Source organism: Gambusia affinis, linkage group LG08 (assembly GCF_019740435.1).
Source record: "Gambusia affinis linkage group LG08, SWU_Gaff_1.0, whole genome shotgun sequence".
NCBI lineage: Eukaryota > Metazoa > Chordata > Actinopteri > Cyprinodontiformes > Poeciliidae > Gambusia > Gambusia affinis.
The window spans coordinates 5,441,345-5,457,487 of NC_057875.1; the positions used below are offsets into that span (position 1 = coordinate 5,441,345).

Below are 16,143 nucleotides of genomic sequence, written 5' to 3' on the forward strand. Positions count from 1 at the left end.
ACAAATTATGGGTTTTCTTAACATTCGGTTTGAGATTATATGACACACGTTTGTCAAAAAGTGACAAAAAAGCTATTTTTTACAGCTGGTCAACTGAGAAAACAAACTATTTCCTTTATCATTTTTTATCTGAAACAGACAATTAGTCCCACTGAGTCCATCTGTGTCTCTACACTAACCTATATCTACTGCTATGAAACATCTGGCTGTTTTCCTTGGCAAAGCCAGACAGCTGTTCTGCCTGTTAGCAGACATTACTATACATGAGAGCACTCACACATGCAGGCGAAAGATGTCTTTAGCATTCCAGGAACGCAGACGTTCAAACACTCATTCCACAGTCAGAAATAAAACATGAAGTCTCGCTTTTTATTCTAAATCAGCCATTTTTTAAAAAAGAATCTACTATGTTAGTGGCATTAAGAATGTCAGCCACACAACGGAAAACATAGATAGAAAAGGGTTTAAAGTATAAAACGCTTCACTCTATCAGGGTTGTTGTTTATTACTTTAAAAACAATTATTGAATGTAAGATTTAAAAAATAAAAGTCTGAGTTTTTTTTTTTTGAGACTTTAACGTTTTAATTTTGATTAATTACACAGTCTTTAACACTATTTTTACACAATTAATCACATTTTCTTTTCTTTTTTTTTTTTAAAGCAAAAGTCCCAACCCGGAACATTTGTATTGTGTTTCCGGTACACCCATAAATCTGACGCACAACTGGCATCCACAAGCAACAGTGATGGACAAAAAAACTGCTTCTCTTTTCCCACTGGGAGTTAATTTTTACTTCAAAAATCGATGTAATGTAACTATAAAAGATACTTTTGTTGTGTTAAGTTGTGCTAATAGAAGTTGATCTATCGCCGAAGCTATTTAAGCCTAAAATAGCATCTCAATGCTAACCATGTAGCAGTAAACACAGACGGTCCCCAACGCGGAGCCTTCTGGAAGGACAATTAACTTCCAATTCACGGAGCCCCCTACTGGACATGGAGGATTTTATTTTGTCTTTTCTGTTCCCGCGCAACAATGTACTGATCATTTCAGGCGTAATGCTTGTGTACGCGATGCTAAATGTGCAAATGGCAGAGAAACAACGTTACAGATAAAGTTTTTACCTGCCGACGTCGTGGCTATGCTAACTACATAGTGGCAGTTTTGAAAGAATATGTAAAAACATTTTTTTATAAAGGCTACTTACTGCAGTCTTAACACCTAAAGAACGTTACATTTCATAACCTTGTGATAAAAAGGAGAGACTAAAATTCACCGTTGTCTTTAATTTTAGTCCTAACTAACTTCAAATTTGACACTTAAATATTATGAGGTCTCAGGTTAAAAATTTGGTAACGTCGCAGAATAATTAGGAATTTCAGGAGAATTAATACATGTGAGTGTTGATTGTATAAATAATCAGCCTCTGCCTGGCTGTTGGAGGAAGGTGGTGCTGAATGGGGGCGGGGCAGGGCTCGACTTAATCCATCTGTGCCAAGGGATGAGGGCCCAGCACCCATCCAGTGTCACCATGCCGCCTCCTCTGTAGTGGGTCCACTGGGGCTCTACAAGTCCCTCTGAATGCTATCAGCACAGACGACACACGGCCCCCCCGAGCAGGGATTACGTTTCTTTCAATGGAGCTGCCAGGAGGAGCAGAAAACAGAAAGAGGAGGAGGCGCATTTTCCTCTAGCAGGAGCAGCAGAAGAGGAGCGACTTACCAAACTGAAGTGACCCGCATGTACAAAAAGCAAACATCACTGTCACTATGTACATTGTAAAACATCTGAGCCGCATTTAGTTGTGTTTACTATCTTCTGCTCTTTAAGAAAAATAAATGTGGCTAGTTTCAGATTTTGATCCTAAATGTGAGTTTCTGAAAGATAAACTTACAGCAGTAACTTGTGTTAACTTTTTAATAATTTTGTCAAATCTCCAAGAGTTGAATAAACCAGAGTTTTTAGGTTAACTGTACTTTATACTTCATTTTTACGAAGTATCCCTACTATTTGATTAAAATTCATGATTTCTCCCAACTACTGTGAGTAACTTCACTGAATAAAAAACTAGTTTGTTTTAAACAAAAAATTATTTCATATATAAAGACTATCATTTGGAAAAAACTTGTATGACCACATTCTTACGAGATTATAAAGAGAAATTTATTCTCATAATATTAAGACTTTGTTCTTGTATTTAAACTTTATTTTTGTAAGATTTGGTAAGACTTTATTCTCAAAATATTCTGACTTTATCTTTGTTATTCTAAGACTTTATTTTCATAATATGACCTTAAAATATGATATTATTCTTTGCTACTTTTGTTTTGCAGTATGGCCCTAATTGTCCTCCGTACAAAAGAGGTTGACAAAAATGAAGAAAAATGGTAGAATCGGGTATTAAAAATGAGCATCACTGAAAATTTACATCAACATTTTTTGAATAGAATCAGATAGGAGCCATATTGTAAGAGTTTTATCTTCCTCACTTATTTCTTTTAGCTTGTCTTTTCTCAATTTTGCATTCCACATCTTTGTTGACATTCATGTACTCACCCCAGACTTTGATACACCCTCCCTGCTTCACCTTGTTTGCACCAGAGGGTTTGGCTTTCTCCAAATAAACTGTAACCACAACAATGTTGGTGGCGCTATGACTGAAATATCTCAGTTCCTGTTTTTCAGATAATATCTGATTCTTGTTTTCCAAAACATCCCCTGCATTCAGAGCATGCTGTTTACCAGAGCATGGCAGCAGGGCTAACTTGAAAGCTGGTCAGAGATTCTGGGACGTTCATTAATTTTGTATGACATATTCACTCACTACACATTTTTATGTGCCATAGTATAGCCAGAACCAGTAACAGCTCTCTTTACAATGAAGGGGTCGATATTCAGAGAGTCAAATCAAGGTCCCTCTATATATAGCATCCTTTGCGTCTATCAAGTGAAAGTTAAAGTTACGCTTATTTAAAAAAACAAAACAAAGAAACAGATGACTGCAGGTTCAGTTCTTACAAAATGAGGAAGGAGACAATGTTAATATCCCCATGGTGGATTGATGGACAAAAACGTTGGAAGTAGCTTTCATTTGTTCGCTATTTAATTAAAGCTATGAGCATAACAAACACACTGTAAAACATTAGAGCTGCATTTAGTTGTCTACTATCTTTTACTCTTTGAGTCAAATAAATTTATCCAGTTTCAGATTTTGAACCTAAATGTGAGTTTGTGAAAGATAAACTTACAGCAGTAAGTTGTGTTAACTTTTTATTAATTTAGTCAAACCTCCAAGAGTTGAATAAACCAGTTTTTAGGTTAACACTTAAAAAAACTGGAAGAAGAAAAAGACAGCAGTGTGAACTATTTCCCAGAATGCTTAGCGGCATGTTTTTGTCTCCTGAGATGGAAGTGCGTTACATTGATCTGACTCTTGTGTTTTATGAAGGCAAATGTTCATTTTAATGCAATTCTCAGTTAGCAAAGCTTGAGGATAATGTCCTGTTCACACTAAATGTTTCTGAGCTGAATTCATTGGGATGTTTAATAAAATTCATTATCAGATCAGAAATTTTGTTCCTGCAGATTGAAACAAGAGTTTAAATTATTCTAAAGTAAAATAAGTATTTATTTTAACTTGATATTGTGAGTAAAATAATCGAGAAATGTGGCTCTTTAACTCGGTGAGGGAAGTTTTTTAGTTAAAACTCTCAATTCAAGATTAATGAAGTCAAAAAACAATGTTTAGACAACTTGTCTCTTGTTAAATCAACTTCATAAACTTTAATTTCTAAGATAAAATCAAAATAATTTTCTACTTAAATTCGACTTAAATTTCATTTTCAAGGCAGCAGGTAGACATTCATTTTCAAGTTAAACCACCTTTAAATGTTTTGCAGTGTATGAGTTTAAGTTAGCAAACCTTTACACATACAAACACATTGGCGTCAGTGAAACATGAGTTTATGAAAGACAGTTTTAGAAAATTGTAACTGAAAATCCCAGAGTAAAGATGTGGCTCCAAATTCTCTGTTTTGGATCATCTCAGGGAACCAAGGGAAATGCAGGTCTGGTTTACATCTTTTACAATGTCTGCAGTCAAATGGCCAAGATAGTTTTGAAAATTTTAAAGGTATATTTCATTCTTTTACCCAGAATCAGACCAAGGAATCAAGAAATAGCAAAGACCATTTTGTATTCCACATCTTTTGGAGATAAACGAAAGCAATTCTGTAATATAAGCATCTAGGGTTCTGCAGCTCTGGAAAAAAATTAAGAAACAACTTAAAATTATCAGTTTCTCTGATTTTACGTTTTATAGGTCTATGTTTGAGTAAAATGAATATTGTTATTTTACTCTATGAACTACTGACAACATGTCTCTGAAATTACAAGCACCAATTTAGTATTTATATGCACAAAATGAGAAATGGTCAAAATAACTAAAAAGATGCAGAGCTTTCAGACCTCAAATAATGCAAAGAAACAAGTTTATACCCATTTGGAAGCAACAATAATAATGTCTTAACTCACAAAGAGTTCAGAGATCAATATTTGGTGGAATAACCAGGAGGTTTTTAATGGGGTTCTGTGAAGTGGGCTCTTAGTTTTCTCCAGAGCTGTATTTATTTTGCTCATGCTGCACTGCATTGACATTTGTACAATCATTTCTTTTACACTTGGTAATGGAGGGTCTTCACAAGACAGACTTACTTTCTGATGCAAATTTGGAAAAATCTCCTAAAATGAACCAGTGTGTACAACATGTTTGCAGATGAATGGAAAAGGCCTGGTGAGCTGTCCAGTGTGAGCTTTGATGCAGCTTGTATTATCAGAGAAGAGGCACTCCAGACCAGGCAAACCCCCAACAGACGAGCGCACACTCCAACATCCTGAATGTACTTACAGCCACTCATCTGCCCACTCATAAAAGTAAATGAAATCACAACTCACATTTGCTTGTTAAGAGTGTTTTGGCTGGGAGACGACTCTACTGAGGAAACTGAAAATAAAAAATGTAGCAGCAGCTTATTGCTGCTCACCCAGATAAGACTGGCAGAGGCGCACACCTCTGCCTGGCAGCGGTCCACTCACTGTCTTTGTTTTTGTAGTTCTTCTTACCCCACCTGGCTTTCTGCTGGCTTCATTTCAGCCAACAGTTTAACGACCAAGTAAATAACATTCTACATGCTCTGATGGAGCGAATCTGTTTTCCGGGAATAAAATATGTCCGTGGCATTTAAAGTTTTTCTCAGTTGCATTTGGTCCATTTCTCAAATCATTTGACATTTGCAAAACAGTAAGTGCATTTCTCAAAAAGCAACATTGATTACCTGGCAAAAGTCTTTCTCGAAATCCATAGTTCAACTCGCAAAATTAAATATCTGTGTCAGTGAACCTTTCAGTAGACAGACATTGTGTACGAGTAATTTCTTAGTCATGCTGTCAATGTAACAGTGTTCTGTTGGAAATTATGGCTAAAGTTTGGATGTAAATGTGGGAGACCAATGAGAAGAGACTGGACAAAATTTACATTTACAGTTTTACTGTAATTTGTTGACAGATTCAGAAATAAAAAGACAAAGTAACAAAGTAAAAAATATATAAATAAATAAAGAACAAAGTAAAAAAAAATAGAAATGGCAACATAAGATAATCTTCTTAAGGAAAATTGTACATGTAGTGCTGCAGGAATTACATGACATTATAATTTCCATCTTCCTGCTGACAAAAATCCCTCAGTGGGGTTCAGGAATGAAAAGTAGGATGAGAGGAACTCCATCCTGTTGTGGGTCACAAATCATTGTTTGGTGACTTTCGGTCAATGGAAACTTGGCCTTTTCTGTTCAGAGAAATGCACCAAAGCAACAGAGAAACACATCAACCATGAGTATCAATGCAAAAACCTCTTAAGACAAGCAATTGGCACCTGGAAAAGAGAAAGTACAAACTTTCTCCTGTCATGATGTGTGTTTCGATAGTGGATCCAAAAGCAGAAATGCAGTGAAAATAAAAAAAACTATGATGGACAAACTTATAGAAATCACAGGGAGCCAGAGCAGAACAAAAACCATAAATCCAATGAATAAAGATGCATCAAGCACATAGAGTGAGACCCTGTGTCGTTGCACGTTTCGCTATAAGAAAGCCACATGACCAATACAAAAACTGTTTCGAACGGACACTGACAGGTCATATCTGTCCACGGGATGCATCTGCCAAAAGAATCTCTGATCATCTGCGGTTCCAAATGGATGGATCCTAACTCTACCCTATGAGATACTGGGACAACCAAAAGAGAATCTATCCAGACCTTTTCTGCATTTCCTTACATTTTCTTTGCCCTCCAGCCTCATCCCATCAGCCATGTGAGCGTGTGTTTTCTACAGCTGGAGAAGTTGTATCAAAAAATGTAACAGACTCAATTACAAAAAAGGAAAAGGTATTTTTTTAAATGAAAAAATTGTAGAAAGAAATAAAATCCCAGTCGACATGCATCCTCATTCACAGCACCTTCACTTAGATTTTTTATGTTAAGATTCATGTTCACAAAATTTATTGACTGGATCTAAAAGTATCAAAGATATTTTAAATTTAAATGAAGATATGAAACAATAAAATATAAAAAAAATAATGACTTAAATTATATTTTTGTTTAACTAGGTCATCAAATCAGTGTGAGTTGACAGCACCAATTAGATTGCCTGTAGGGATTTTTAAGGTTCAGCAGGTGTCAGGATTCAGTGACCCAGTATCAATACAGTTTGGCAATGTATCGAACAATTCATGACGCCTCATTAACCCATCACTACCAATGAAAACACAGCAGGTAACACGGGGAGGAAACCGAGAAAAGAACAGGGAATAATGAGAGGAACCAGCAAGGAGGAACTGAGAATGAAGTACTGGGAGGTTGGATGCTGAACAAAAGACCTGGGCTGATGAGCTAACGCAATGTTTCTCAAACTTTTTCAGCCTGATGACCACTTAACCCATTTAACAAACACTCATGAATCACCTGGCTTGAAATTGCTTCTCACAACAACACAGAATCTAGATATACCTAACCTGAAATGAAAGTATTAGTCTGTTAACTAATGAGAAGTGGTGTTTTATAAATGTGACTGGCCACAACAAAACCAGTCTAGGACATTTTGAGTTATTTGCCAATTCTGAAAAAAAGAGTAGATTGTAATTTCCAATGATAAACACAATAAAAGAAAAATAAACTGCAATTGCAGTGGCAGAAACAAAAATTAAATATAAGAATTATTCACCCATTTTTATCTATTGTGTTTATTCTGCGATAGATCACTTTTAATTAAATAAAAACGATAATAGCTGTTAACGTGACCCATTAATATTTTAAACCTCAATCCGTTGGTAAGCTAACTTCATGTATCGCACGGCACGGCGATACATGAAGTCATTTACATGCAGTACCTCGCAGACCACTAGGTGGCACCAGCGGACACTACAGGTTGAGACAGACTGAGCTAATGGGTTTCAGGTGTGGAGAGAGAGAAAATGAGAAAGTAGCACAAGGGGCGAGGGAGAGGAAATGAATCAAACAAAGTAAAAACTAAAGCAACTAAGAAAAGGACTAGACACACAAAATAAACATAACTAGAGAAATAGAAACAAGGCAGAACTAAGGAACACCAATAATAACAAGGCCCAAAACAAACTCAAAGAACCGGAGATCCTGACATCTCCTCACGTTATCATATCATATCCTGTCGTTACATTGATAATTGCAGCAGCCTGCTGATCGAGACGCCCGTGTGTAGCCGGTGGAACATCTGACCTGTCTCCGTGTCATGATGGATCACCCTCTAAACGCCGAGCGCTCTGCATATGACCAGGCAGGCATGTGTGACAAAGGAACGATGCCGACTGAATATCCATTCTCATTTCTCGCCCATCTGCTCCTCTGATAGAAAGGAAACTGGCATATCTCTGAGAGTGTTTGGGTCCACAAAGACTCAAACACATCTGGCAATGCAGTGCAAGCAGCACAAGGCTTGACATACTTCCCCGTGTGCTGTGAAGTGACCTATTCAGACAAATCAGCAGGGGGCAGAGAGACAGAAACAAATGGATGCACAGGTTTGGGCTCTTGAAAAGACAAGTGTTTCTTTCGCTCACAAGAGGGTCATCTGTTACCATTAGCCCTTAATTTGTTCCTCTTATGTTTTCTGGGTCCCTTCATGAAAACTAGGTCAGTCCTTTGATGGGTTACCAGCTAATGATTGATGCACAATATGAGATACACTGACTTGTCTTTGGATTCAAATGCACAATAAGAGATGCAAACTGGACTAAAATGCAACTGAATAAATCTAATCTTATCAGGAGCAGAACTCTGAACAATGTAGATTTGACAAGAAATGGACAAAGGTCAGACGGCATACAATCAACAGCCTCTTCAGAGGTCAAGTAGTGCAAACAGTGACATCCAGATATCTGTTGAAGTCCTGGACAACTCATGTTGTCAGGGATTTCATTGTGTTGATTGTTGCCGAGTTTCCAGAACGTCTTAAGTAACCAGGTGTCTGCTAAGATAACACCTGTCTGAATAAATGCAGTGTTTTACTGCATTTACCTTTTTTTTCCTAAACTATAAATTTACCTCGTAAATTTTGTTTATTGTTCTATTGACATAATTCAACGTTGCAAGACATATTGGTTTGTTTTTCACGTAAGAGGACTAATCTACGTAATTCTCCTTTAAAACTTTTAATTTATTTCTTTTATTGTAGACAAAAATAAATGAAACACTGATCAACACTTTCAAGTGTCATGATGGCAAAATGTAATGTTTACTAGCTATCTTAATTGTCGACTGTGTGGTGTCTGCTATCAGTAGCACCTGCAGCTGTACGCGCTGCGAGTACCTTGAGATTTTCCTTTAATTAAAATAAAAAAGAATAGTTTTTGGACTTTTCTTATTATCTAGCCCTCTTTACTATCAACAACATAGTGGACGAAAAAAATCCTTTGTGCCAAAATATCTTGTCCGTAGCGCACATCTGTGTGAGTCTGTTGGCACGCCAACACCTAAATGTTGTTGGTCAGCTCACTTTTGTTTATTTGGCAGTTGTGTTTTTTCTCTGAGCTACAAATGAATGAGAGGAGTTTGAAGCCTCCTGTAGTTCTAAAAGCGGCCATTTGGATCCCGCCTGACGTTTTTACCTTGCGCGCAGTTTTCTCGGGGTTGTTGGTTTAACAGTTTTTTTATAGTTTTGCAAACTGAAGAGTTGATAGATCACGCAGTTGGCCAACCGTGACATCTGCCGCGCTCTTCTAGAGCGTTGCACTACGACTGCGTGTTAAACAGGTAATCTAGTCAAAACTTTTACCAAAAGAGCATAAATTAAGCAAACATTGTTGCTTCACCTTCTCCTGAACCCAGGAATCTACATCCTCCTGTTGTGGATCAAACGGGTAGACTCTGCTTTCCTGTCTTCATTATTTAGCATAGTTTGTAAAAAAAAAAATTAAAACATAGGTCCGCTGTTTAAGGGCCAAGCGCATTACATGCTTGTGGCCTGTGTTTGTGTGGTTTAGGGTTCTGCTGGTTCTCATGATGCACGTTGGAGATGAGGTTGCACTCTTGTGGATCAGGTGCAGGGACAGTTTTGTGTGTACCCTCTGATAATATCCTGCAGGCGCCGCTTTCTGCTACTGACTTCATACTTTTGTGTTTTTCTGACGTAAAGCACTTTGAACCGCCTTGTTGCTGAACTGTGCAGTGCAAATAAACATGACTGATTGATTGTTTGATTGATAGATAGATGAATTTCAGGTAAGTGGCCATTATTGTGTAAACATGTTTATTTTCCAGTCCGCTTGAACAAGATGTTCCCTTTTCTTTCCCATTTTGAAGAGAAGTTAAAAGAAATGGGCCTGTGTACCTTGTCATATTTAAACCTCAGGAAAAACAAAATTTCTTAAACTGTTGATGCTGGAAAATCTGATTTGTTTTTCCAAAAGTGTTCATTAATTCTGACCTTAAGGGTCTTGTAAAACAAATTTAGCTCTCCCCCAGTTAATTACGCATACAAGTATAATTATTCTTATTAAGAGTAGTAACAATAATTTTCAGGGTTTTGCGTAAATGTTTGCTTCAGTGTGAAACAAACAGCTAAATGCTGCTCGATGTTGTTCCCATAATGACGGGTGCGTTGAGCTTGTATTAACTCTCCGGGGCTTTTGTGAATGACTCATTCATTGCTTTTACAATCTAACCAATAACCCTACATTCAAAAGCAAATGCACACAGCTTTTGTATTTGCCCAGCATGCAAATACAAAAGCTGTGCGAACAACCACTTACACACTCTCTCAAGGGTTTTTAACTACCACAGGTTTGAATAACAGCCAGCTAATCAGCTCTCAGTGAAAACAGGTACTGACATTGTGAACATAAATAAAAATGGGTTTAAAAGTATAAGAAATAACCTGAGTCAGTCTTGTTAGCCTTATTTCTGTGCAGAACTCTTTTTGGCAACTCCTTCAGAGGACACCACGTTGCAATCCCATTTTCCTTTCGGTCTTTTCCATTGCGCTTCCTCCAAAAGAATTTCATGCTGTTAAACGTAGGAAAGACGTCCTTGTTTTTAAACTTTGTGCTCTAAATGAAAGGCCGTGTTTTCTCATACTAAAACAGTCTGAGGAATCGTGGCTCCTTCTGTTTCTTCCCATCACTGTCCCTTTTTAACGCCATTGTTTGCCTGTGAAAGTAAACAAGCAAGAATGAGAAGAGGGACAAAGGACAACCGAATGAAAACCAGCTCCCTGTGATTAACTGTGTTTAGATACAAGGCTCTGGGTTTTGTATTCTGATATTGCTTCTTATAAACATGCGGCCGCTTTGTGGAAGCTGTCTTGCATTCCCACAGCAGTGTTAAAAAAAGGTCAGATGCTAAAGGAAAATATATATCTCAGGTTGCTGCCTTCTGAGTGCAGCAAAAATACTTCAAAAGGTTTGCTTGATTATTTAGACGTCAGGATTCGCTTCTCTTTTCTCCTGCCTCGCCTCTTAAAGAGAGGTCGGCATGTGTTTGACACATGGTCTCGCCCTACACTCTGAATGCAAGCGCAAAAATCGTCATATGTCCTTTCATTTCTCCCACTTCTGTTTCCCAGCAGTTCATCCTCTCTTCACAGTGTTTCTATTTCCATTTTGTCCACCATGACCCTGCCAATACACCCACCTCCTCAAATATTTCTCTGTGAGTAACACAGCCTCTCTTGGTCATTTCATCCTGATAGCTTAACACAGTAATCATGTCTGCAGCATGCACACAGAGCAATGCTGCCCACACACGGTCTTATCACTGAAAAGCAACAGAGAGGCAAGAAGCACTGAGGTCGGGTCAGAAACTCAATTACTGTGCGGCTGCTCCAAATCTTCCTTTTGCTTTACAGCGCATGCTGTTCTCAGAGACTCTAACCTCCTGCCTTTTGTTTGCGAGGTCACCAGTCTCTTTACTTTTCCTGTCTTCAGAGTTTTGCTTTATTTCTCTTTTCTAAAACCCTTCAACAGTCTCGGATGTTTTCCATCCCCCTCTTCATACATGCGGCTCTTTCAGTGATTATTTCACTCACACTGACCCAAATATAATCCATAACTAAGGTGGAGATATCTCATAAAGTGATTGATATTGGATCAAAATTGCAATGTTGGCATACAAAAGCTCATTTAGGCGAAGCAGCAATTTTCTAAATGCCGTGCCTGATCCGTCACATGACCAGACCATTTTATTTAGGCATTGCTTTATACATTTTTAACTTACTGGACAGACTTTGTTTTTGAATCAATCAAATTTGCGTAACAAAGCGTTGATAATGCTACGGCTAATGAGCTCTGTTTAATTAATTGTGCTGGTATCGGGCTTGTATTCACATTTGATTTTTGGTGGTACTAATTTGCATTCTCTGCAACTGCAGCAAAACTCATAATTTGTGAGAACACTCCATAGGCCTCCCCAAAAATGTGTCAAAAATACAAAACCAAATGCATCAAAACAGTTCAGCCAGAGTTTCCTTGAAAGTACCAGCTATATTGCTGAGAATCATCGCCAGCAGCTGCGTTTCCATCACAAACATATGCAAAACTTTGTCAATATTCTGCTAATGTCAAATTTCACACTACAAATTGCAATCGTGGTGTTTCTATTCAATTAGAAACAAAACTAAAATCACACAGAAATACGTTTGTTAATGTGATAAGTCATTAAAAAACATGATTCTCCAACTACTTCCTGTGTCGTCTTCTTCGTGGTTTGTGCCAGTGGCAATATCTGGTTGTTAATCATGTGATTCATGTAACGCAAAAAAACGTTTTTCCATTGCAGTTTTGCGACATAAACAAATTCTTTCGTTACGGCCAAAACAGCTCTTCATCTTAACGCAAATTTTTTTTTGTCAAAATATTTTTCAAAATTCACATGCTTCCAATAAGCAAATTTATCTTTGCAAATCCCATTCATGCTATTTCATGGTCAATGGAAACCAGCTACTGGTTCCAGTTGAAACAGTTCACAGAACTATACCTTCGTCTGCAGTACAACCTCCTTGCCATGACATCACTGTACACAAAATCAGTGGGAAGAAGAAAGAAAACATATTTTTATAAGTTTTCTGTTACTGTGGTCTAAAAGTGTTTTATTATTACATCAAAACATGCTTATATGCCAAACGTGCTAATTTGCCATTCAGAGGTACATTTACTCGTTTTTGGTCTGAACTGCATGTTGTATCTATTACAGAGTTTAATGTTAACATTTCTAATGTTTTGCCAGCAGTTTGGGCTAAATATGTTAATATCCGGTCTGATTTGGCTGATGTAGTGGCCGGAAGCAACCAGCAGGGGGAGTCTAGCGCTAGCACATAGTAAAGAGGACAGAAACGTCCTTCTCTGATAATACACACTTACGCTTTAAATTGAAATATTCCCCTTCTTCGGATATGAGTTATATATAAATTCACCTGAACGGTTGTAAATTAGTTTCTTAACTATTAGAAGGTTTGTGAGTATGTTTTTGACACTCCGTATGTTTACACACTGTGTTGTTAGCTGCCATGCTAACAACGGTTTGGTATCATCGTGTATGTTTGCAAGCTAACTCAAATTATACACGCTTGAGAAGAAGGAACGTGACTGACTCTTTCATTGAAATATTCCCCTTCTTTATGGTTTTTACATATGCACTTTGTAGCGTATTTTATTATAAAATGTAATCTGCATGACTGCTGTAGCTGACTGAGGTAACACCAGCAGAACATATCAATCAAATAGAGGTTTATAAATCGATTTGAACCAAAATCAATGTTCTTATAACCGTTTTCTTCAGCTGTGGTGTCCATGTTGACGTCCATCATGGACGTCAACATGGACGTCCATGATGGTCTGGCTCTATCAGACTGATAAAAGCTCACTCAAATACTATTTTGTTTTATATAAAACTTTATTCAGAAAGGATAGCAAAATAACAAAATACTAGATTACAATTAGCAAATTTATGTAGGGAAAAGGGCCTTAATTTTGGGGGACCAGTACTTTGGTGTAAGGAAACTAAAACTTAGCCGTTTAGTCATTGTTACGTTGAAAAATAAATCTATAGTAAAGCCTGGTGAACTGGTGTGCAGCTAAAAAGTTAAAGCTTGGACACAAATGGATCTTCCAAATGGCAAATGACCTTGAGCATACCAGCAAATTACTACAAAGTGACTTCAGTCAAAGCCAGGAGAACATCCTGATCTAATTTCCACAGAAAATATGCAGACAGAGCTGAAAAGAGGCTCCAGTTTTGTCAGGAGGAATGGGTCAAAATTAAAGCAAATGATTGTGAGAGCCTTGTGGAAAGAAACACAACAACTTTATCCCAAATAGTAAAGAGTTTATACAAAAGTTTGACATGGTTTACAGGCAGTCAGTGAGGGATAAAAAGGCAATGTGTCTTATATTTCTCACAAGAGATAATGAAGTATTTGGGCAAAACATTGGTTCATCAAGCAATCTTGCATTTCCCATTAACAACCCTATAAGAACGACATTGACCTGCGATCATGTGACAAAACAAGAGGAAGAGGAAAAAGTGAGAAGCTTGCAAGTGTTTAATTTTTTTCCAGCTCAAGCTCCGCTGTCTGTATCTTATCTGCTCAATCCCCTCATCGTCATTTAAATCTCCCCCTACGCCATCCGATCCCAGCCATGGCCCTGTTTAAATCTCTCCCTCCTCCCAGTCCAACACATTTCTAATGCTAATTATCTAAACCTCTCTCCGTGCTTTCTATCCCTCCCATCCGCCAGCTTCTGACTTAAATTTCTCCCCGCCCGTGTTCCTCATAAGCCCCAGTTATAGGCAGTCTCCTTCCCTTTTCTCCCTGTTTGCTGACTTTTGTTCATCCCTCTCCTTTTTGTGAAACTTTAGGAAATATTCCAGTTATTTCCGATTAAAATATAATTACTTTTTTAAAATCTAAACATCACAGTTTAGTGGGACAGAAGCATGGGAATGTGACCTTTATCAACCAGCGGGTCACCGGTTTGGGAGGAAAGAAAATCTGTTTTTATCTCCAGAATCAGGTGCAAACACATCATTATGAGAAAAGTGGCATTTATCTCCTCTACCCTCCATTTTTCATGTTTTTATTGCAATCAGAAAACACAACTCTTTCTGCCCAGCTTCTCTATTTGCACTCTCAACTTTTACGCTCTCATTCAGCTGGTGAATTTGTGTTGTTTATTCCTGCGAGGAGCCACCTACACATGGAGTCCCACAAGCATCACTACAGATTACAGTTACATAAAAGCTGGTTACCATTAGCAGCAAAAACAGAATCATACAGAAAAGAAGCTTCAAGCAAAACATCTGCAGGAAGGTGTTAGATTGTTTATAAACTCATAAATCATCACATTTTTTTCAGGTTTACATTTTTCAAAAAGGAAAGGCGTTCAGGAAAATTCACAGCAAAAGCAACGCATATTGATGTAGGAAATTTCTGAATTTACCAAAACAATATCTAATCGAATAAACAACAAAAAGGAGGACACCTCAGAAGGTGTGCTCACCTTGATACTCCTGTCCAGGCGTGTAGGAACTGGGATTTCCTGTGATCTGGAGGGTCAGCAGCACCTCTCCGCCGCCCTCCGCCACCCCGGCTCCCTCCATCTCCGTGTGGTGGGTGCACAGGAAGAAGAACGGGTTAAAACGGGGGTAGAAGCTCGCCGGAGGTGCCCCGAAATCCACATTGCTGCTCCCCAGCGCCAGGGAAAGCAAGACACAGCCCAAAACGCCCCCAAGAGAGGCCCGCGCCACGGCCATTTGCCCCCTCACCAAGCGGGCGGCTGAGGGACTGGAGGTGATGGGAGTGATGACTGGGAGTGTGGACGGCACAGGTTGAGCTCCAGAGGACAGGTGGTGGAGTCCACAGCTGAGTCCAAGTCCAGAAGTGGGTGTGTGAGAGTGAGAGTGTGTGTGTGTGTGTGTTTTCTCAGTGAGGGATATTTAGGTGTGTCAGAGAAACTGCTCTGAAGCTTCTTGTTCCCCTGTCCTGTCTCCACTCTCAGGGAGTTCGGAGCTTCGCCTGAGCTGTCCTGCTCCGGCGTTTAAATACCTCACCCCCTCCCTGTGTTGCCCTCTCTCCTCCCACCCTCCCTCCCTTCCTCTCTCTGGCTCTCGTTCGTTCTAACATGAGCTCCACGCGTGTGCGGTTTCTCTCTCATCCAGCTCTTCTCTCCTCCCTCTTGTCTACCAGTCTATCACTCTTCCTTTCCCTAATCTCATGCTCCCCCCTCTCTTTACCTCTGTGAAATACTCTAAGTTACTCCACGCTGCTCTCCTCCAGAGAGCTTGGCTGTCTTATCTCCATGCATCTGTTAGTTTCTTCATCCCTAAGCAGCCCTCTGACAGATCCCCGTCACTCCGCTCTTCTTCCTTTGTCTTTTTGCCCATCCACCAGACTGTCTCCTCCTCTCCCACCCACTATCACACCTCCTTCCTTCCTCCCTCCTCTTCCTTTCTGCTGCTCTTCCACTCGGCCTCCCCTCCCTTCTTTCACTCTCACTCTTTCCCAAACCCCGTACGCCTCCTTCTCTCCTCAGAAATCTTCAGTTTGGTTTTTTCCTTCTC

General features: G+C 38.8%; 1 protein-coding gene across 7 annotated transcripts in view; it reads right to left on the reverse strand.

Annotated features, from left to right (window-relative positions):
- Positions 1-15,592, reverse strand: part of reln (reelin) — a 156,547-nt gene extending 140,955 nt beyond the window's left edge. For all 7 annotated transcript variants that reach the window (XM_044125997.1, XM_044125996.1, XM_044125992.1 and 4 more), the window contains exon 1: positions 15,084-15,592. In XM_044125997.1, the coding sequence (XP_043981932.1) occupies positions 15,084-15,336 (253 nt within the window). In that variant the 5' untranslated portion in view covers positions 15,337-15,592. The remainder of the gene's footprint in view (positions 1-15,083) is intronic.
- Positions 15,593-16,143: the final 551 nt, after the last annotated feature.